This window comes from Arachis hypogaea, chromosome 15 (assembly GCF_003086295.3).
Source record: "Arachis hypogaea cultivar Tifrunner chromosome 15, arahy.Tifrunner.gnm2.J5K5, whole genome shotgun sequence".
Lineage (NCBI taxonomy): Eukaryota > Viridiplantae > Streptophyta > Magnoliopsida > Fabales > Fabaceae > Arachis > Arachis hypogaea.
This window is the reverse complement of record NC_092050.1, coordinates 148,498,836-148,522,252: the sequence shown is the minus strand read 5'-3', so window position 1 is coordinate 148,522,252 and position 23,417 is coordinate 148,498,836. Positions and strand designations below refer to the sequence as shown.

Here is a 23,417-nt window from a genome sequence, read left to right as displayed (position 1 = left end):
AAAATTTAAACCATTTTAAAGCTTGTTAAATTATCTTTTATTGGATATAAAATATATCAAATTCCAATAACCATAGCTCAAGATATGATCCGTCAAAGTTAACCTAAAACTCATTTTTACCAAAAAGTCACAACTTCTCAACTTTCCAAAATCTCAACCAAAATCAAATCAAAACCATACCAAACTCCAATTTACCTCATAACTCACCCTTTGTGTCACAAATAACCCTTCATACCAAATTTTCCTTCACATTTCATTATTCTCATTCTTAAATATCAAATATACATTATAATCATTCCTCCACCAACACATTCATCAATCATCATTCTATCACTATCAATCTTCATCATCAACCTCATTCATACTCCATATCAATAATCAACAATATTACTCATCCAAATTCATCATACATCATACAATCAACAACATTATTTAACAATATTAACAACATCAATAATTCCTCATACATAAATACTTCACTTACCACCCATCATTATCCTGAAAGTCACCCAACGCCAACCTTACACACCATCAATAACCCACCAACCTTAAAACAACATCAACCACAAGATTAAAAATCCAAAATTATCATCAACATCTATCATCACACATCCCAATCATCAATATCCTTTACTCCAAACCATCACAAATATTTTACATCAACTTATTATCTTAAATTCTCATAATCCTCGTTATTCATCAATATAATTAATCACCATCAATACTCATCAACACCAATAATCCAACACAACCAACAATTACATCAATTCACATATAATTATTCATACGCCAAATTTATTCAATCCTATCTTAGGGTCAACTAGCCTAAGTGTCCAGAAACATTACATATTACATAAAGGAAACTGAAACCATACCTTGACTGATTATCCTCCACGCACGAAACCACCAAAAAGCCAAGACAACTCCAAAAAGCACCAAAGCTCAAACTAACAACACATATATCGTCAAAATCAAAACCTAGAAACCACAACATACAACACTACAAGGGTTTATGAGCCACTTTACCTTGTCTAAAGAGGATTTGGACAATTTCCAACAATTACCCGCTACTAGAGATCACCTAAACAACCAAAACCACAAAATCTCCTTAAAAATCATAACAAAAAATGCACACAAACTAGAGCAGGAAATTGGAGTGTGAGCTTCTAGTTCTTACCAAATTTTCTTAAATAGGAACGAAGATCTTGACAAGAGCTTCTCATGGCCGCAAACGGCTCGTCAATCGGAGTTTCGTAGCTCAAGTTATGGCTCCCGGAAAGTGGATGTGAATAGTAACATCACCTCTTCTCTCTTCTCTCAAACTGCGCCTCTCTCACTCTCTAATCATCAAATGAGCTGAAATGCTCATTAAATGAACATATATATGTTGGGCCTTGAGTCCGGTTTGGGCCCGGTCCAACCCGTTAGCGTTTTTTGTTCATTTGGTCCACTTTTGGCCAAAACCCTTAAGATTAGTACCCGGTTTTTAATTCTAAATTATTTTGCCTTTTCAAAACAACAAATCAATTTTCCAAAATCTTATTTTCCAAAATACGCGGTACTGGATAGACTAGAGCCGGTACTGCCGATTTAAGCGCCAGTACGCAATTTTTAGAGAAACTTTTTGAAGAAGATACATTTTCCAACTTAGTAAAATTCATTGAAACCAAATTTCACTTTTATATTTTCAAATTAAAACTTCTAGACTTTGAATCTATTACGGGCACTAAAATTATTTTATAAAAACGGTTTTACATGAAAAATTCCGATTCTTACAATTTTCACTTGACAAATTTACATGTGGCATTCTAAAGACAAAATAAATATTATTCAGTAAAACTAGAGTAATTACATCAGGTTTTAAAAAATTTTAGCAGAGAAACAATTTCAAATATTGAATCTTACATTTGTGAAGGATCAAAATGAGCTTCTGTCGAGTGGAGCCCACTTTTTGAAATATCTGTGGTTTTTGTTTGCATCTTGGAAAGGCAAAGAATCATTAGGTAAATAAACACAATAAAATTGGCAAAAAGCACCGAAGATTAACACATACTTTATGCAGGCTTATCCATTTTTTCTTCAATCTTGCTTTTGTTATTTCTTGCATTTCTTGGCTTCTGATAATACATGCAAAAAATTCTGTTTATAAAGAAAATTTTGATCAAAAAACAAAATATAGCATTACAGTGATAATTTCTTAGTCTTACTCATCATCAGATTCAATTTCTATTTGAGAAGATGAATCCACAATAACACGTTTCATCTTTTTGGAGTTCATCTTGGAAAAGCAAACAATCATCAGGCAAATAAACACAATAAAATTGATAAAAAAAAATTGAAAAATAACACATACTTTTGTGCAGGCTTATCATTTTTTTCTTTAGTCTTTTTTTTTTGTTATTTCCTATATTTCTTTACTTCTGACAATACATGCAAAAAATTCTGTTAATAAAGAAAATTTTGATAGAAAAACAAAATATAGAATTACAATGATAGTTTCTGAATCTTACTCATCATTAGATTCAGCCTCTGTTTGGGAAGATAAATCCACAATAACGCGGCTCTTTTTTTTTTCGGATTCCATCCTGAAAAGGTACAAAGACACGAGATAAATAAAGATAATAAATATTTACAAAAGACATCGAAAATTAATACTTACTTCTTTGCCATTCTCTCAAGTTGTTTTCTTCTCATCGGTGTCTCCTCTAAGTCATGTTTAGATTCAAACTCATACTCAAAATCACTTTTACTTTCCAAAGATGAGTGCAATATAGCAGTCTTCTTCTTTTGTTGCTTCTTTTGTTGCTTCTTTTTTTCCTTTCTTTTTCCCTTCTTTTCGTCTTTTGATTGGTCTCTCAGTTGTGCTCTTCTCACGAGGCCCTAAATAGAAAAAAACATTAGTTAGCATAATATATTTAAAACAAATGCACCGAAATTAAAGAAAAGATTTCTATTAAGTTACCATTTCATCCTTCACCTTACTTTCTATTCTTTTAACCAGCTTCTTCCTAGTCCAACGTTGCACCCACGGTGGTCCAAGAATTCTATCCACCGGCCTATTCTTGTTTGTGGATTCATGAAAATATATGATCATCAGTACAAAGAGGCAGCCATCAACTGCAAATTTATTTTTTAATTTATGCCCTCTGATGCTTTTGATGAGAAAGTTGAACACATGAGCAGCCCAATTCCATTCTTGTATTATATCTACATGAAGAATAAGCGGCATGTGAATCGAAAAATTTTTGTTTATTGTTGTCGGCAACAAGAAGCACTTCTGGATGAAGAGGATGAATATTCTCTTAAATTTCAGCTGATTTTCTGGCCCATCAACACTCATGTCAATCAAAGACTTTGTCAATTGTGACAAAGTACAACCTTTGAAATTTTCAATAACTTCCTTTTGCTCCTCATTAATTTCTTTATTTTTAATTTTGTTTGGATAGCACTCCCCTACAACAGCAGTAAAAATATTCTAATAACACATAAATAATGTAAAAAAAAAAATACCGAAATTTAATTTACAGAATAGATTACAAAATAGATTTTTACTAGATGCATTCAAGCCAAGAGAATCTCCTATTTTTTCCGGGGTGATCTCGATTACACCATACCGGGTCTGCAGTGTGCTATTGTTCAAATCAAATGAATATGCCAATTCTTTTAGGAGCTTATGCGACACATTCAAGGCTGGGATATGCGTCATAGCAACAAATCTCAATTCTTTAACAACAGCTTTCTTGTCATTGCTCATGTTGTGAAATATATCATAAATGAATCTTGTGGAGCATCTCAAATCATGAATTTTCTGTAAATAAATGAAAATTATGTTACATAACTATATTTATACAAAAAAATTGAGTTGTTCTAACATATATCTACTTACATTATATTTTGGTCCTTTTTTTGTGGTGCTCTTCTCAGCAACTTTTTTAATTGTCATTTTTTCTGAAAGAAATTAAAAAATTAGGTTAATAGGTAACAACAACGGTAAATACACCTCAATTCACATGAAATACACTGAAATACAAATCAAATACACTGCTATTATTTCTTGATTGTAACACAATGTTAGTGTAAAAAGACACACAACTCAATCAAGCATGCACAAAATGACACCAGCAGCATTACGACAAAATTCTATGGACTAGTTACAACAAATCCATAAACAAAATTCCTCAAAAAATAAACAAAAATACATGCAAATCACTCAAATATGCAAAAATAACATCAGAAGCACTACAACAACATTCCGTTGACTAATTACAACAAAAAGACAACACCACCAAGTGCACCTCAAATCACATGAAATACACCGAAAGACAAACCAAATGCATCGCTATTATTTCTTGATTACATCACATAATGTCAATTCAAAAAGACATGCAATTTAATTAAACATGCACAAAATGACACTAGAAGCACTACAACAAATTTCTATGAGCTAGTTACAACAAATCCATCAACAAAATTCTCAAAATGGACAAAAACACATGCAAATCACTCAAACATGCACAGAATAATATCAGAAACACTGCAACATTATGTTGCCTAGTTAAAACAAAAAGATGACAACACCACCAAGTGCACCTCAATTCAGACAAAATACATCAAAAGTTGTTACTGAGAACTACACACGAACTCAATTCAAAACATGCAAATACTCAAACATGCACAAAAACACATTCAAATCCATCAAATAATATAGGTTAAAGTATACGAGAAATACTACGTAACATTTTTACACCGACCTAACAATGTTATCAGCAAATGAACAGTATGAGAACAGTAGTATGTACTTTAACGCAAGAACACAAAATCTACTAAATAAACAAAAATATGACTATCTAGTGTTTTGCAATTGAAAATGCGAAAGAGAAAAGTGAAAAAAACTAGACAATTAGTGAACAATACCTTCAATAATCTTTCGTCTTTTTTTTTTTTGTGTGTTTTTGGGTGAAGATTTGAAACATAACTTTGAAATTTCTTTGAGTTTTTACAAAGATTTAGAGAAATTTTGAATATCGTTTGAAATTTGATCATTTCAGTTTTGATCGAGAGAGAAAAAAAGTTTTTCATATTAACGTTCACACTATTGAACAGTTGTGGGAACGAGTGTTTACATACTCTCTAATCCAAAGTCGACTTTTGTTGGACTTTGACCAATTTAGTTGGATTTTATTGCCAAAAAAGTTTGTAAGTGCAGCATAACTGTTAAAACAAATAGTTTAAAATATGAGAATTAATGGAATAGTTAAATAGGTTATGCTACGTGTACACCAAAATCAGCCACCAAAGTCAGCCACCAATATAAAATACATGCTGAAACACAAATACACATTGAAAATAAATTAAATCACACATATATTTATACACAAATATATTTGTGACTGATTTTAGTGGCTGATTTTGGTGTACAAATAGCATTTCTCAATTATTCCAATGTTACCTATACTCTTTATGATCTGTCAAAAAATGGATGCTAAAAACAGATTATTCAAACCCTAAATTCTAATAAACTTATGATTTAAGAACAGCTTAAATAAACCTATGTATCAAGGCAACGTAAAAATATTTGTTTAATATATATAGTCATGTAAGCCAAAAAGTATATAAGATTACAACCAAGATTACAACCCTCTCAAACTGCAATATTTTCACTATGCCTATTCAGTATTCACAATCTGAATTTAACTCGAAAAGAGTAAGACTAATAGAGACTCGACCCAACGCATAAGTTTCCCTTCATTTGTGTTCCGAAACTGAAATTGAGGCAGTCTCTCAACGCACCACGGAAAAAATGGGGTCCTTTTCAGCTTCATTTGGTCAAAAAGGATGTTCTCAAAATCTAAGAACATTAAAGGTTTTGGAATACTACAGATTTCTAATGGCAAAAGAAAAATACAGATTTCTCCGCAGTCACCATCCTTTTTGCTTTATTAGTCCCAACAATTCTGTCCAGCTGAAATGTGATTTCCGTAGCAAAACAAATATCAGAATATTATTACATTATGTTGCTGTTAGAGGAAATTGTAGGAGGAATGGCTAGCCAAAAATAAATAAATAAATAAATAATAGAACTAGAATCGTATTTCATGAAAAAAGTTAGATGTACAGAGGTTTCAGACATCTTTTTTAGAAATATAGCGATAGATGTGCAAGTAATTGGGGATTTTAGCTATATCTCAAGTGAATATGTTGAATGCGGAAAAATAATTTATAATTTATTAGAAACTTGCACCAAACTTATCACTTTCTAAACTAGAATCTACTGAGTTTCACTTTTCTTAAGTGATACATAAACCAGCTATGTCAACAAAATCCTCCCTTATTTAGCCCTTTTCTCGTACAATTCTCATTACTACCATGCATTTCAATTAGCCAACCAACAATTACATACACACTACATGGCAGCAAGTAGCATAATACTCGGTTATGACTTTTTTTTTTTTTGTGTGTGGGGTGGTGGGGAGAGGGTGTTTAAATTTGTATATATCCTAAAAGGGACATCAAAGAGAGAAAGTATTACCCGAAACTTGTCAAGGGAAGAAAACATAAGAGTGCATGCCATATTGGCAGACCCATCAAGCATATTCAGAATCTGCAAGATGTAAAGGGATAGCAATAAAATAAGAGATATATTATGTTCAACTTGTATGGACAAACTGAGAATAAGAACCTATTAAAAATTTTATCAACAGAACAACGAAGCAATGAAGTGATGAACTAATTACTGAAATGCATAGGCTATTGAAATAAATGAGAGCATAATAAATCAATAAGGTACTTTGAAGGGCAGGGCTTGTTTTAAATTCCTTGGCATATTTTGCATATTGACTTTTTCCAGGTTGTCAAGGTTAGAGACCAAGAGAATAGTTGATTTGTTGAGTTATGTTATTTATTGTTTTCTCTTCCTTCTTTTGTTTCTTTGTATCCTACACTCCCATTTCACACTATTTCCTTTCTTATGAATTCTTTGAAAGAAACAGAAAACAAAACCTACTTGATTAAGCTGCTCACCTCAGGAAAAAACTCCTTCCTTTCTGGTAGTGAATACATGATTAAGTTCTGAACTCCACGAATCTGCCATTAAGAAATAAGCTATATTTGTCAATATTGTGTATAACTCTGCCTGTATCAGGCTTATTACAAACATTTTACATAGCCTGTCCCAACCCCAAATAAAAGAGGAGGGTTGCGTTAGGCTAAACAACCAACGTAAAATTCTTTTGAATCCCGATGACATGGATCAAAGATGGAACTGCGTTAAGGCTAGATTGTTGCCAAGAAGCGACGTGCTATGTGGATGAATCATAGGGAAAATCAATGGTGGAAGTGCACAGGTAAAAAGTCAAGTGAGTCAGGTGAAGGCAATGTAATTTGGAACCTTGGTATTTGAGCTTTGGTACACAAGAAAGGTAAAGAATAGGAATGAGATAGGCGTTATCCTTTGATAAGCATTGGGAAAAAGATGTGGTAGAGGTTAAAAATGCGGGTGATTGGATCATTACACTAAAACTTGCGGTTGAGGGGGAGCACTTCCTTGTGATTAGTGCCTATGTACAAAAGTCGATTTAAAAGAACACTACAAGACAAAACTTCGTGAAGATCTAAAAGGTTTAATCCAAGGCATAAAGTAGGGAAACAAGACTTTCTTGGAACTTAAAAGGAAGTGATCCACGGAGATCATGGATTTGGTATAGAGAACACAGAAGGTACAACCATCTTGGACTTCTCTTTAACCTCTGAGTTTCTTATAGCAGTTAGCGAACACTTGTTCTAAGAAGCGGGAGAACACTTATAACACAAAAGAATGGGCGAAAAACTTTCAAATCAATTTTTTCTTGCTAAGAAATTTCAACCGGAAATTTTGTACCAACTGCTAAGTTATCCCAAGAGAGTGCTTGACCATCCAACATAGGTTCTCAACAGCTTGTTATGGATTTTTGAGTACATCAAAAGGTGAGAGAAGAACACAAGGGTCAAGTGCTGGGAAATGAAAGGTGAGAAACAAAGAGATTTCCAAAGAAGGTAGAAGAAAAAGCAAGACGGGATGGGTATGGAAGTGCATAACTGCATACGAGACGTGGAGTGAGACCACCAAGTGATTGAAAAAACAACAAAAGAAACCTTTTTGTGTGTGTGTGTGTATATACCCAAAAAAATCCATTAATCCTCTTGAATTTAGAGAAAATAGCAAAGCAAAGGCAAAAAGAGAAAAAGTGTATACAACCTTGTATCGGTGGTAGAAGTGAGACCTCTCGGTGTAAAGCATGATCTTCCTTTTTGCTTCATTGAACCAATTACGTGCACGAGAAATGTCACTTTGGGTCGTATACCTATATTAGTCCAGAAAAAAAAACACTCATAAATCATACATAATTATGAAAAATTATTATATCAGGATAAGTATACCACCTCTGATTTACAGTCAAACATAACAAAAATGATGGGCCCCACAAACAATTTAGTGTATCTTAAATAAAGTGATGGGATCCATTTGCATAGTGAATAAGCATAAATATAATGTGTTAAACTTGTATTCATGCAAGAACCTCCAATCATTAGAGATATATTCTGAAAACATGCAATAATTGACAGCTACAAAGTTTCAAAGTAAAGATAAAAAGTAGGCTTCTTACTCCCCAAGAAGACAAAATGAAGCATTCTGTGACTTCAAAAAATTTCGGATTCGAATAAATTCAAAGTAAGAACTGATAAATATCATAATGCCTCCCTGTATCAAAGATTTCATCCAACAGAACCAAAATAATTAGTATATAAATTTCATTTATCACAGGCATACACATCAGAAATTGAACTACCTAAACAAACTAACCTGATCAGAATCTTTGATCCGTGGGAAAACCTGCAAGATACAAATGACTGACATCATATCTATAAATTTGACTACAAATTGCCATAAATTTTTAACAATATGCACCTAATAAAAAATTATTTTAAACTGTCCTAAGGAATTTATATAAAGAAATTGAACAGAAGCATTTCAAACCCAGAAAAATAACACAAAATACAGAAGTATTTCTCTCATCTACCAAAATGAGATTGGGCAGTCGGATAAATCATTGTGCACCCAAATATCCAATAAATGGATAACATTGAAGCATACCTTGATGTAGTAGTCTTTTTATTAGCTAATATTATAAATATTTGTTTAAATATTGACTACAATATCATAAATATCTAGATAAAAATTGGCCAACCAGGATAAATATAGGTCTAACTGCTTGGCATTGATTTCCAAGACTATATAATTTATTTTTAATAACTGAAACCACAAGTATCCTCCAATCAGATCCTATTCCAACATTTGAAATCCAATAAGGGGCATAACTCTCCCAATGCTAGTTACTCCATACACAGAACTCAAACTCAAGTTCACTTATTAAAAGGAAGGAGCATTTGCCACTCCAACTGACCATATGTTAGCTACAAAAATGATGTTTATTTGACATATGACTTCAGCCAAGTCACACAGAAAAATATTTGGATAATTAGTTTTTCAAAAATAGTTCAACTCAACATGTAAAATTTCAAAACTGCAATTCTTAAACATATACCTTCTTAACAAAATAATCAAAGCGAGCATCATCAGCATCTACTATTGAGTCTACATGAAATCGTTCATAGATCTACAAGTCACATGATCAAGAGAATTATTAGCATAAGGAAAAACGAGGCAAGATAATTTGGAATAATATTTGATAACTCAACACCTCAAGAATAATTAAGGACTACAAACATGTCAAACGAATTAATAATAACAAGAATACAATAGTTGAGCATACATTATATATCACAACTGCCTAAAACAAAGTTTATCAAGACATTTTCAACTGTATGCCTCGTTTAACTATGGCAGTCATCCAACTAATCTATTGGCTCATTAGGACCTCCACCCAGAACAGAATACAATTAAATTATCCATGATTTTTTAAATTGTATTAGCCACACTACCAGCAAATGAACAAAGATAACAAGCAGAGAAGAATGCTAGAGAGACAAGCCAAAATAAGAGTAATCTTAAGGTCTAATAAAAAATCAGCCACTTTCCAATTATCAAGTCCTTAGAGATCTTCACCACAAGATCCCAAAAAATGTCAAAGAGGAGAAGGAGGTAGCTTTTTCAAAAGTCTACTGTAAACTCTTTCATCTTTAAAAATATTATTGTTTCTGCTTACAAGAAAAGATCAGTTTCACTAATGAGCTTCCCCCCCCCCCCCCCCCAAATGTACTTTTCAAAGGAACAGTACAACAATGAATATTGTTTTATGCATCACATAAGTGATCCAAGTAAATTTAAGTGCAATGATATTGTGATTACGCTATCAGAATGCATCTACACCCAAATGGTTTCATTCCCATCTGAACCTCTACTTTAAGAAAGTAATACTGAGAAAGCATACTTGTCTTATTTCGGGAAGAACTTTGTGTAAAACACCTTTATAATCACAAACCAGCTTCACCTGCAGATACCAAATGAAAAGACTGATATTGAATGACAAGGAATATAATTGGTTGGTGTAGTTGCTTAAGCAATAAGAAAGAAAACCTTCTTATGATTCTCATCTCATTATAAGGCACAGCATATCAACAATGCCTAGGGTTAAGTCCATATAAGAAAAATAAAAACCATATTAAAGAGAATGGCAAAAACTTGAGATTTTTCCATGAGAACTCTTTCGGCAATGATGTATCTCTAACCCTCCATGAGTGATTGTAGGTACAAACATTGAGCCCATCTAAAAGAATGGAAAGTGCAACCAGACATTTTGCATACCTTCCCTTCATAATTACAGCACTGATGATTGAATGAAGCATTTATATCTGCAACAAGGAAATGAATAAGCTGTAAATTACTCAACGTGGTTTCTTAATAATGCTAGTCAAAAAGGATTCATTAGAAAACTCTATAACTCAGCATCAACAAAGGTTACCATAAGTTAATCAAAAAAGGTCCTTCGGACAAGGAAAATACACAAAAATTTTAACCATGTATTATAATTGGAAATAGATTATCTTGATGATTGTTTATGTAAATTTTGAATGGATATTGGATGAATCCCCAATTGAAATACTGAAGCAATAAATATTCTTTCTTCCAGCAAATTAACATCCCCTATTTATCAAACAGAACAAAAGGATGAAGAATACAAAGGTCTGTTAAAACATATAATATCTGTCCTTCTATAGAGAAGTTAAAGACAAAACTATGTGAATGCAAGATTGTTCTCAACATCTTGGCCAAAATAAGGAAGGTTCATTACCTGGATTTGAATAAAACCCCAGAACAATTGTTTGCCTGTAAAATCTGGCATTATCATCAAGATACCTAAACAAAGAAAAACTAAGATTTCAAGATTCTAGGGTAGAAAAACCAGAAATGCATCTCATTTCTGACACCTTAGCTTTCAATGACCTGAGTGCAAAATGCAGTTCATGGAACAAAAATAATCATGTACAAAAAGGCAGGTTACTCCCTCCCAAATATCCAATGCATGGAAATGAAAACTACGTCACTCCCCCCCAAATTTAACAACCACCAACTAAATGGAAAGAAATGAAAATCTAAGAAAAATCCAACATAAAGTGTACCATGGTCTAATGCGCATAACATCAGTTCCAGGCTGCTTCGATGGTAAACGGTTCAAGTGGTCAATAACTGTATGTACATGATACCAATTCTGGAAGTTTCAAAAATAATAGCCAACATTTATACTCTTCCAACTTATAGTGACCTTCAAATTATTATTATAATTTAAAGAAACATGCAAGATACAACAAACCTGCATTGCTATTACATCAGCATGATCAACAATCAGCACCTACTCAAACATAATAAAATATACTTTGTCAACTTCAAACTATATGATCCAATGACCTATACACAGGGTAACTACATATTCAAATAGAATTTATAAAGCATGGTCTAACAAATAACAAGTAGAGCCACTTACCTCGATCGATGAAAGAAAATCTACATCTTTTTCCTTGTTACTCCCGGCCTCTTCAATTTTCTAACATTCACAACACTGATGTCAGGCACTTGCAATAAGGATATTAAGAAAAATCCAATTCAAATTCAAAATATGTAAAGTATAACAGTTTCTTTTTCATTTAATAAGTTACAATTTAAATGCAGCAACAAGCAAAATCTAGATTTAAAAAGTAAGCCTTTTAGAAGCCATAATTAATATAAAAAAATAAAAATAAAAATTTGAAGCCAAACTAAGGGAAACCATTTTTACAGCTACATGTTACGAACCTTCAAAATTTAAAAATTGCACAATAATATCAAGATTATGATTGAACATATATGCAGGCTGTACCCAAAAAACAGAAAACTTGCATACCCAAGTCTAGTCTCATTCAAGAAAAGTGAATATATGCCAGAAATTTTCCTTATCCAAACTGAAGAGAAAGAGTGAGTAGCTACAACACAGTCTATATGAACTGGCGACATGGACCAGAATAAGCTAACTTTCTCTTGTTTCCTTTCATTCTCCTTAATTCTTCACTTACTGATCCAACATTCTTGACCCCCCAAAAACAATATTAAACACCTTTTACTTATCCTAGAAGGTTTAGGACTGTAATTGTTAAATCCTAAGGCTATATAAAGCCCAAGTGAAGAAAATTGATTCCTAGAAAATCAGACCTAGAAAACTTGTTTGGCATAGTCACTTCCATCACTGTACCTCAGGAAAGAATCCAATCCAGACTGTTTTCATGCACCATCACCTTAACAAGTGACATCTGATTTTGATCATGTAAAATGTGTTGAAGGTGACATGACATGACAATGGTTTCAGCACGAGAACAAAACTCTCCAAAAACAAATAACACATCAAATAACATTTGGTAAATTTTAGCGGAGTAATTGTATTCTCATGACATTTCATGCCTTCTTGATAAAAATTTCTGTTTCCAGTCTATTGTTTCTTTTAAAGGATGTCTAGCTTGTCACTTGGAATTGTCTTCTATACTAATATTAATAAACCTTTACTGTCAAACAAAAATAAATAAATAAAACTAAAACATAAAACCTTCGCCATCAAACATATATAAATAAATAAGAACCAAAATATAAGGGAAAATTGCAAAGAAAAATCACGAGTGATAATATAATCTAAAGTGAGCAAAAAGATATCTAGGAGGCAAATATGAATAAGAACCTAAGAATGATTCTTTTTCATAAAAGAAAAATCCCACTTACATTAACCAAGGAAAGCGCTGAAGCAACAATGATGTCTGAGGTATGGAAATCACTGAACAACTTAATTGTCTTCCTGCAAGGAATTTTATGAATAAGAAAAAAAAATTCATTATAATATACTAAAAAATACAGATAGTGGACTATTGCATAGCATGTCTTGGGAAAGGATAAAGAATAAGCAATCCTAATCACCAAGCAGTGAAATTTGTTACCTAGTAAATTTGATGCCAATCATAAAATCGTCCTCATTATTGCCACCAAAAAGTACTTCATAGTCAGATGGTTTGGATGCTTTTTGAGGTTTTTTATTTTCAGAATCATGGTCATTTTCCTCATTGCCCTCTTCACTTCCAAATTTAGTTAAAAAACGATCCATATGCTCAACATTAACCTGAGAAAACAAACACTTCAATATCACAAAGGACTTACAGAATTGTCTATCTTTCTCAACAAAAATGTAATAAAATTAGATAATACTAATAAGCAACACTTGCAACAATGAGTCACTTATCATAAACTACAGCAGAAAGTTACATGTACTAGCATGATTTAAGCCTAACAATGTTAAATTAAAGGTCATTTGTAGACATCCACCGATTAATGATCTAGGAATTTCACTAGCATTAAAATTGATAATGTGCATTGAATTTGGAAAAGAATGGTCTTCCTTTTACAGAACCTTGTATTCCTTTTAATCAAGGAGGCACACAATTTTCTAACATCTGCAAGAATGATACACAATAACAGAAGAAGCCTATTATACATAGTTACTGAAACCACCCATACAGAAGAAAGAAACTAATGACAAATGATAACCATCAACCATGTAAAACCTTAGTTTCCTAAAGTTAACGGGATCTATTGAGAAACCACTAATAAACTAAAAGGAAAACCAAATTGTACAGAGAGAAGCCGGCAAAAACAAAAGGAAAACACACAACATAAGCCAACTATTTAAATGATATTTTCCAACACATGCAGAATATTAACCACCCAATGGAGGGATCACAATCATGAACCAGAAAGTAGAAGTCCACATAAGAGAAATATAGAAAGATAAAACTGAAAAATAGTCTGATGGGGGGTTCATCAATATATCCCGACTCTTTACTATGAGATAACCTGTAGTTGAGAAAAAAAAAACTTAAAGAGTTGAGGCAACTCCTCAGAGTCTAGATGTGTATTGATAATTTAGGTCATGTTCAAGGGGCAATACCATGGTTAGATGGAAAGAGTAATCAACTAGAGAGGTAGGTACAAAAGCACCTTGTGAGCTGAAGGTGTAAGTTGTATAAGCCTCTTCACAACACGATACACGATGCTTGCCATTGGCAATAAAATTAAAACCTGGAGCACAAGTAGATAAAGGATCATATACTTTGTTTGAAACATAACAAATTAACATGAGAAGAACTTTCTTGTATGCTTATGATTCTTCTTAGACTACATGCATTTCTAGGTTATACTAAGCTTACCAATTGAACATGATTAAGCAATAAAAAGAACAAGGCGAAAATACCAAATCTACTAATTCATTTAGATAATAAGATGCAGTTTAGAACAAGTATAGCAAAATACTAATTAGACAAGTGACAAATTTAATTATAATCAGAAATCCATTATAGAAATGATTCAGTAACAGATCCAGAAAATTTTGATAGAGGGAGAAAAATATATATAATATAATAATAATTATTATAAAAATATTATGTGTATATAAAAATCAGTTATCAGATTATCTATTAATCATTATATATTTGTGTATAAATACATGTGTTGTTTAACTCATTTTCAATATGTATTTTGTATTTTAATATATATTCTATGCGGGTGGTTATTTTTTATGTACATATAGCATGATTATTGTTATAATTATATTTTGTTATTGTAAATATGATTAGTCTTCCAAATATCTAATTTACAAATTAAAACACTAAAGTAGTAATTTAAATAACAACATATAATATAAAAGTCTATTTTTTAGGTTTCATATTTTAAAAAAATTGAGCAATCTTTTTCTTAACAATACAATCAAAATATCTCTATATATATCAGTAACAATTATTTAGAAATTTACTTCTTATACAATTAGAAGCCAACATTTATTGATATTCATAGTTGAAAAAGTTCTTTCAATTAATGCAATTGCTGCGGAAAAAACTAAAGCTAATTTCAAAAGAAAATAAATAATACTTTTTCGAGTCGATTTCTAAGAAAAAACACCAATCTCATTTAAATTGAGAATTGATCATTCTAATAGACATCTAATATAAAATTCTTAAATTGACTATTAAGTACCAAAAGTTGAGTAAAAAATTATTGTGAGGTCAAATTCAATAATTTAATGGGGGTAAATAAATATTATTATCATGTACTACGAAAAAAAATTCAAATTGTAGTGGAGGTGCTTGCCCCCACAACAATGGTAATAGATCCGTCCCAAATGACTAATGGTCCTTTACCTTTGGACGAGTAAAACCTTGATCTCGGAATTTGTCACTACCAGCACTCTCTCCAGCTCTGGATAATTTTGCATCATTCTTTTTCACACAATCTCTAGTTTTGAACACATGATTGAGCTGTAAACGATATAGCCATTATGTCATTGCTATCAATATAGCATAGGCATGGGTGTGTAATATAATCTGTAATATACATTGCCACCATGCAAAAGATTTTGACAAAATCCATAATCTTAAATAAAATGACAGGGAAATTTGCTTACAGAATGCATTATGTATGCATCCATGATGCTTGTATCTTCGAGACCTTTGACATAGAATGGTTTCTTATTACAGTGAAGTATATCCCGGTATCTGCTGCCTAGAAACATGTCAACATGAAGGCAATACCATTATAATGATGGAAGAAAAATAAATAAATAAATCACAACCTTTATGCAAAAAGCAACCAAGCATCCTCAACGGGAGTAAACAACAACAACAGCAGCAGCAGCAGCAACAACATCAACAACAAAAGTGCTTGAGTGTGTAACTTGGATAACTACTATAAAAGAATTTCAAAATACACTCAAAAGTGGTTTAGTGCAAATAAGCAGCATATTGTGGTGTCAATTATCAATTTATCATACCAAATGACAAATAAAATGGAGATGGTGACGTGTACAACAAATGTCGCAAGTGGCAAGCTCTAATAAAATGACATGACCATTGTGAATAAATTCACAAAAAAGGTAAAAAAAAATCCTAAAATTAAAAAGAAATTATAATAAAAGATTGAAGAGATAATTGTTCTCTTTCCCACTTCCCATCATCATCGTGTTCATGTGTCTATATGTAAAACCAGGTCCTTTTTTACCAAATTGCAGAAAACCTTCGGGCCGGAAAAGATATACAACCTTTGTTATTGCATTTTGATGGAATTAAATAAAGATAACAATGAGTCACTTTTAAAAACATTCGGAGCACAAATAGAACCAAAAAACATTACGGAAAACATCGATATATTTATTCTAAAAATTTTGGATAAATATAATACTTAACCATTCAAGAAAGAAGTTAAATCCTATAGCTGTATCTATACTAACTCCAGTGTACCACATGAATTTTACTGCATAGACCATAAAGGGTAGAAGGTCTACATTCTCTCCTGTTGACCATTAAAAAATTAAATTACCATAAGAGAGGATTTAGATTCCTTTGGCTTATTGCTATTTTCCAATATAGCAAATACAACCCCCTATCAGCTCAGAAAATTTTACATGAAATAGAAGAAATTTGGAAGTCTTCTAAAAAATGGAAGATATTGTTTAAACAACCCCTTAGTTTCAGGATAAAAATCAAGGGTAGTTATTATGCTAGATGCAAATAATGAGACTAGAACATGATTTATTCATTATATCTGAAAACGAACTTACAAAGGGAGAAAAATATCTTTTGCATAGATGAATTCAAATCCTTGCCCCCAGATGTCTTGTAGACATCCATCCAGTGCTCATACAACCTTGCTTTCAGACCATCGAAAGAATTGGAGTTCAAATCCTAAAAGAGAAAACAAGAGACAAAAATGTAATACCCGTAAATATTTACACACCAAATAATGTTTTTAACGAATTAAGTTGCCAGAAACAATTCTCCTTTTTAGTACATGGACTAAGATTCAAAGAGAAAAACTTACAGCAAAGCAATGGGCAGTATCAATGACAAGGAAAAGATAACAATAGAGGAAAATATTCTTCGTTGAACAATGTTGATTTTATCCGAAAAGAACTACTCCATATTTTTTTACCTTTGTTTAAAGGACTACTATTAATCAAAGTCTCCATGAAAATAGCACACAACACACCATTGACTTGATATACTGGTAGTCTAACATCAACTCTCATAGCCTTACCAAGAAAATGATTAGGATGCAAACAATAAGTCAAGTAGTTCTACTACAAAGCATATAGGTGATGAGCATTGAAATTGACATCAATGCTGTAATATCTAATTATTTTCCCCACCTAACATATAGCATTATCTACTTTGCAAAAGAAGTAACCATATGGGGAATGAAGTATCATCATTCTAGACAAGAAGGCAAAAGCAATGAATTCTATGGCCAGCTGCTAATGTCTACTATTCCCCTTTACTTTATTACAACCATTCAGCTTGTGGCCAAAATAATTACACTAGATTTAGCACTTCCACAAAGAAGCTACTCAATCTTGGATATGCCAATAGTTTTAAAAAAAAAAAAAGTAAAAAATAACAAACATGAAATACCTCCAAAATATTTTCTCCAGTTCCTATCCATTTGCAACTCGACATGCCAATGGCTGGTACCTCCCATTTAAATTTGGAACCATTTTGGTTGTCTATCTCTTCTTTTGTTAAATTATGTTCCAAATGTAGGTTAAAAGAACTACAGACACAAAATATTGTATGTTAGACTATAGGATAAAAAGAATGAAAAGAGCAGGAAATTCATTTGAGTTATGTATAATGACAAAGAAATAAGTAGTTGGTACAATTTCAGATTCATTGCAGAACATCATAAGACATTGGTATTACTCGGATAATATTTTTCTTTCTCCATCTCTTCCACACCTATATTTTATTTAGAAAATAAAAATAAAAATGAAACTGAGAAAGCAAAAAATATTAACAAACCTTAAGTGCACTGAATCCTCATAATTTGGTTGACCATCAATTCCAACATCCTCTTCATCTGACTGAGAAAACTCAGCATCATATTCAGTCTCAGAGCCTGTTGATTGAGAATCATTGTCATCTGAATCTTGCAACATCCTTTCCGCGTCACTGTTTCTAGGAGAATCATCATTAAAATCTAAGACAGTAAAGAATACAAACATCAATAAATGATATCCCGAAATTAAATAACCATCTTATGCTATTGAAAATCAGAGGGAGATTGCAGAAAACAAAATGGATGTACAGACCCTAATTACAAAACTGAAACAAATCCTTAATGAACAGAAATATTGACAAAAATTTAAGTTAAAACATTGCTATTTTCTACTCTTCTCAAAGTTCTTGCCTTCCACATAATCATAATTATTTTAAATATTGCAGAATCAAACCTTCTTCATCATCATGGTCATCCTTCAGCTTCCGACGCGCAGGGAGCTCCGCCTCTTTCTTCCTTTCGTCATGTTTAACTTTTTGCCTTTTCCTGAAAATAGGGGTAAAGCAACGAAAAATTTTAAACCCTTTCTTTAAAATAAAAATATCCCAAACAAAAGGCAATGTCAAATGAGCATGATTAAGTGCTTGATCATTTAAATAAGATAGTAAACTAAATATGCATGGACCAATGTAACAATCAATACCAAGACTTTAGAACAAAGTAAATGAATTTATCCTATCTTATGTGGTTGTTTCATAGAGCATTAAAATAGTTGAAAAAATACACACTGTTACTACCTTTTAAGGTTAGAAGTAGGAGGATCAGTCTGCAGAATATTCACATTCAAATTATTGGGGTTCTGTTTGGATGATTTCTTCTTCTTCCCTACAAAGAATAGAAAGTTTAATAATAACCAAGCTTAGAAAAAACGCATACTTAATTAACTGCCATAGTGGGAAAAGCAGAGAAGAATGAAAATTGGCACCGGCGTCAGCTCTCTGCGTCATCTTTATCCTTTTAAAATCTCACTCTCTTGACCTCCGCACAGTAGCAGCGGCGGCTCCCTCCTTCGGCCGTCAAACTAGTCGTTGGCGCAAGTGTCTGGAGAAAGTATGACCGGTGAATTAGTTGTAAGAACCGAACCGGTCAGGTTACTGGTTTACTGGTTTATTGGTTCAACCGATAAACCGCTGGTTGAACCGATAAAACCGGTTTCACGTAAATAAAAAATATAAAATACTAAAAATAGTCATAAACTTAATAAATTCAAAATACATATCTTTAGTTCTTCACCAACATTTTAAAAACAACCAAGTTTCAAAGTCTAAATATAACTAATACAAAGATAAACGTGAAATTAGTTAGTACTAGTACATTAGTATCTTAATTAAACACAATAAGGATAACAATTCATAAACTAAATCCAAGGAGTGATTTCGAAGTCGGCAAGTTGCAAAAGTATAAAACAATAGCAATTCTAAATTCCCTAATTCCCATTCCCTATTCAGCAAGACAGCAACCTTAAAGGCTTAAATAGTTAAATTCACAGCAATCTTAAATAGTTACATTATTCACAGCAATCTTAAATATTCACAGCACAAGCATGTTCATAACAGAACAACATTAGATTAACATTATTCATATTCAACAAGCATATTCAACACCTCGGTTTAAAGCATTAGTCAACAAACATATTCATCCCAGAACAAATCAACAAAACAACAAATTTTCACGTTTTCAACAAGCATATTCAACACAGAACAAATCAACAAAACAACATAATTCATATTTCATAGATTCAAGCTTTCAACAAGCATATTCATCCCAGAAATTTTAAGTTTTCAACACAGAATAGAATAACATAGGAGAAGTGCAGTTTAAGGTTGCTGGAGAACAGAGGAGAAGTGCAGAACAACATTATTCATAAGTCATAACACTGTAACAGCAAGAAGTGCAGAACAGACTACAGAGGAGAACTGGAGCTAACCTGTTTGACAGAGCAGAAGAGCGAGGCAACGGCGAGGGCGACGGCGCGGCAACGGCGATGAGAGACAGCCGCGGGTCTGTCCTGTTCCTACTTCCTTAGTTCCTTCAGACTTCGGAGTTCAGACGGGCGGTGAGACGAAGAAGACGACGTCGGGCGGCTGGCGGCTGGCGGCGGTGGCTGGGTGAGTGACACTGTGACAGAGTGAGGTGAGGTGGTGGCGGAGAGGGTTAGCCGTTAGGGGATTAGGGTTGGGGGAAAAGTGGAAAGTGGAAGCTGGGCCTGGGAGTGGGGTTTGGGGGTACCGTGCGTATACGACGAGACTTTTTTTTTTTTTTTATAAACCAAAACGACGTCGTTTTGGAAAATGAATAAAAAAAAAAGCGCTTCCGAACCGGTCGGTTACCCAGAAACCGCCGGTTTTCCGGTTTTCATCAAAACCGGCCGGTTCAACACGGTTCTCTTCCTTATCCGGTCATATCACTCAACCGGACCGGTTAGGAGTCCGGTTCACCGGTTTTTTGGTCGAACCGGTCGGTCCGGTTCGGTTTTTATCGGTTGTTATTTAATGTATTGATCAAGGTTCAGAAAACTGGACCGGTCATCAAACCACTCGTCACTAGTTCACTAGTTTACTGATCTAACCGGTCCAACCGGTGGTTCAACCGAATAAATCGTTTTAGAATAGAATAATAAACAGGTAAGCTTATTAGAAATAAGCAAAACTCTAAAAACATGAGAAAGTACCAGTTGAAAACTTCTAATTACAATTGTTACCAAATATATATGTCCTTTATGTAAGGTTAAATTTGAATGGAAAAGCATCTTATGTGCAATACATCATAGAGGTCACATTCAATAATTTTATTGACTTGAAGCTCATTAAAAAAACAAATAAAAATTAAAACTCCTTGATTCTTTGGCAACCAAATGATTGAAAAGATAAGTGAACATAGACCAAATGTGCAGGGGTTGAGCACTAACATTTCAGAAATTAGCAATACTCAACATCTAAAACAGAGAGAACAATGGTACAAAAATAGATATTAACAGTTTATAATTTGTGGGAATTAACTTAATATTCTATAGTTTCTTTCTTCTCCTTTTAGTTTCTTTTTTTCAATGGAAACAAGATTTAACAATAAAAATTCAATAATAAAAATTCCATCATTCATTTTAATCAGTTCAAAACAAGATACAACTTAGCTAAATTTAACTAAAAAATTTAATAAATAAATTTAATTCAATACAACAGAGAAGACTTAATCATTCAGATAAAAGCTCATGCTTTAGTATCATTTTAACATAAATTAACAAAGAATTATCAAAGTTTAAGCATAATTTTTTTCAATATAGCATAAAAAAACAATCAAATAGAGTACAGCCCAGCAGTAGCAGTAGAGTTAATCATTCAACAATAGCATTAACCATGTTCTTAACCTAAAGCAGGAGCTAAACACAATGAAAATTAGCAGCGTGTTCTTAACCACAACATAAGACCATATCTGCCTACAGCATTCAGCCATTCAACACAACACAATTTTGCCTAGTGCCTACAACATTCAGCCATTCAACACAACACAATTTTGCCTGCCTACAATCAGATAACCCCAATCATAAACATCATTACCAAATTAAATAAAAAATCAACCAAAAATCACCTTGCAAATCAAAAACTCAATCTCTTGAACTCAATAATTACATCAGTTATCCAACTAAATAATTGCATCACAGTTATCATAAACTGATTTCAAAGCCTAGAAGCAGTAAGCAAAACCAATCAACAAAGCACTGACTGAGTATTCTGTTCTGATTCTGTGACTGGGAAGCAACAAATTCAACAAATTCAACAAATCCAAGTAAAGTACCGATTTACAGCAACATTTAGATTAGCAACAAGGCAAATTTGATTAGCAATTCAGCAACATGCAAAAATACAGGGAGAAGGGAAATCTGAAAAGAGAGAACAGGGAAGCAATGGTGCAGGGACTCACCAACGATCGACGGCGAGTCGGCGACCACCCCACGAGTTGCTTCTGCCGCCGGCGACGAGACAGACGAACCACGAGATGCCAGTGACTGAGACGAGACTCGAGTGAGGCTGGGAGGCAGAATCGAGCAGAGACAACCACGAACGACGAGCAGCAACCAACACGCACAGCTCGAGCACTCACTGGCGGAGGGAGGCGCAAGCAGCCGAGCACAGAGGAGAACGGCGAGATGCGAGCACCCGACGTGGAGGATCCGGCGAGAGGCCCGAGAGCACGAAGACGGAAGTTCTTGAGTGCGATGGACGGCGGCAGCAGTCTCTCACTCCGACAGACGGCGACAACTATTGGTGGAGGCTAGGGTTTGATGAAGGAAGGAGTTGGAGAAGGGGGGAATGGGGGATAACGCGCAACTTTTTCCCTTTCAAGGAAGGAAACGAGGTCGTTTTCTGTGAACCGGCCGGGTTTCTGGTCCGATCCGACCTGCCGGTAACCGGCCGATTCAGCGGTTCTTGAACGGTTTTTAATTTTGCGGTTTTGCACGCTGGATCGAACCGTTTTCTTTGTCGGTTCCCGGTTGAATCGGTTTGACCGGTCGGTCTGGTCTGGTTTTCAAAACATTGGTATTGATGCATTCACGGTTGATTTTGTGCCTCTAGAGCTTGTACTTGTTCTCCAAATTATCATTTTGTTCTTGTACTGTGTTGTTATGTAGGACATTCCGTAAATTATTTAGCTTTAACCTCACTGTAGGACTAAATTGATGCTAAATGAAACTTTTTTGGATTCAAATAGGACACTTTAAACCTTAAGGACTAAAATAGAATTACGCTCAAACATAGGGGACCAATTTAATTCTTTATCCTTGATTGAATTAATTATTCAAGGTGTCATCGCTATTTCTATTTTTAAAGAATTTTTTTAATATTATTTAACAATTCTAATAATAAAAATTAAAAAAAGTAAGACGGTACAAAATTGCAATGACGATAAGATTGAAATACCCTTGATAAAATTATGTTGATAATATATACTTGGGTATTACTAACAACTATGTTAGTAATTACTTAAAATGAATAACAAAATAAGTTATAGGGTATTATTTTATTTAAATTAT

The 23,417-nt window shown here is 33.2% G+C and overlaps 1 protein-coding gene across 6 annotated transcripts; it reads right to left on the bottom strand.

The window, feature by feature from the left end:
• Positions 1–5,553: 5,553 nt before the first annotated feature.
• LOC112751220 (protein NUCLEOLAR FACTOR 1) lies at positions 5,554–22,707 on the bottom strand. Of its 6 annotated transcripts, none has more exons than XM_072217199.1 (26): positions 22,307–22,697; positions 20,316–20,952; positions 19,314–19,429; positions 19,126–19,213; positions 18,783–18,874; positions 18,352–18,529; positions 17,965–18,103; positions 17,115–17,238; positions 15,963–16,060; positions 15,700–15,816; positions 14,504–14,584; positions 13,450–13,628; positions 13,238–13,310; positions 11,979–12,038; positions 11,808–11,846; positions 11,617–11,705; positions 11,289–11,353; positions 10,802–10,848; positions 10,428–10,487; positions 9,582–9,653; positions 8,840–8,869; positions 8,643–8,737; positions 8,234–8,339; positions 7,021–7,083; positions 6,530–6,601; positions 5,554–5,962 (listed from the first exon to the last, which is right to left on the bottom strand). In XM_072217199.1, exons 3-26 carry the CDS (start codon positions 19,333–19,335, stop codon positions 5,885–5,887), a joined length of 2,067 nt encoding a protein of 688 aa, XP_072073300.1. In that variant the 5' UTR covers positions 19,336–19,429; positions 20,316–20,952; positions 22,307–22,697; the 3' UTR covers positions 5,554–5,884. The 6 variants fall into 6 exon arrangements, with proteins under 6 accessions (XP_072073300.1, XP_072073301.1, XP_025656073.1 ...); XM_072217200.1 differs by having other exon boundaries at positions 18,352–18,501; XM_025800288.3 differs by having other exon boundaries at positions 20,316–20,506.
• Positions 22,708–23,417: the final 710 nt, after the last annotated feature.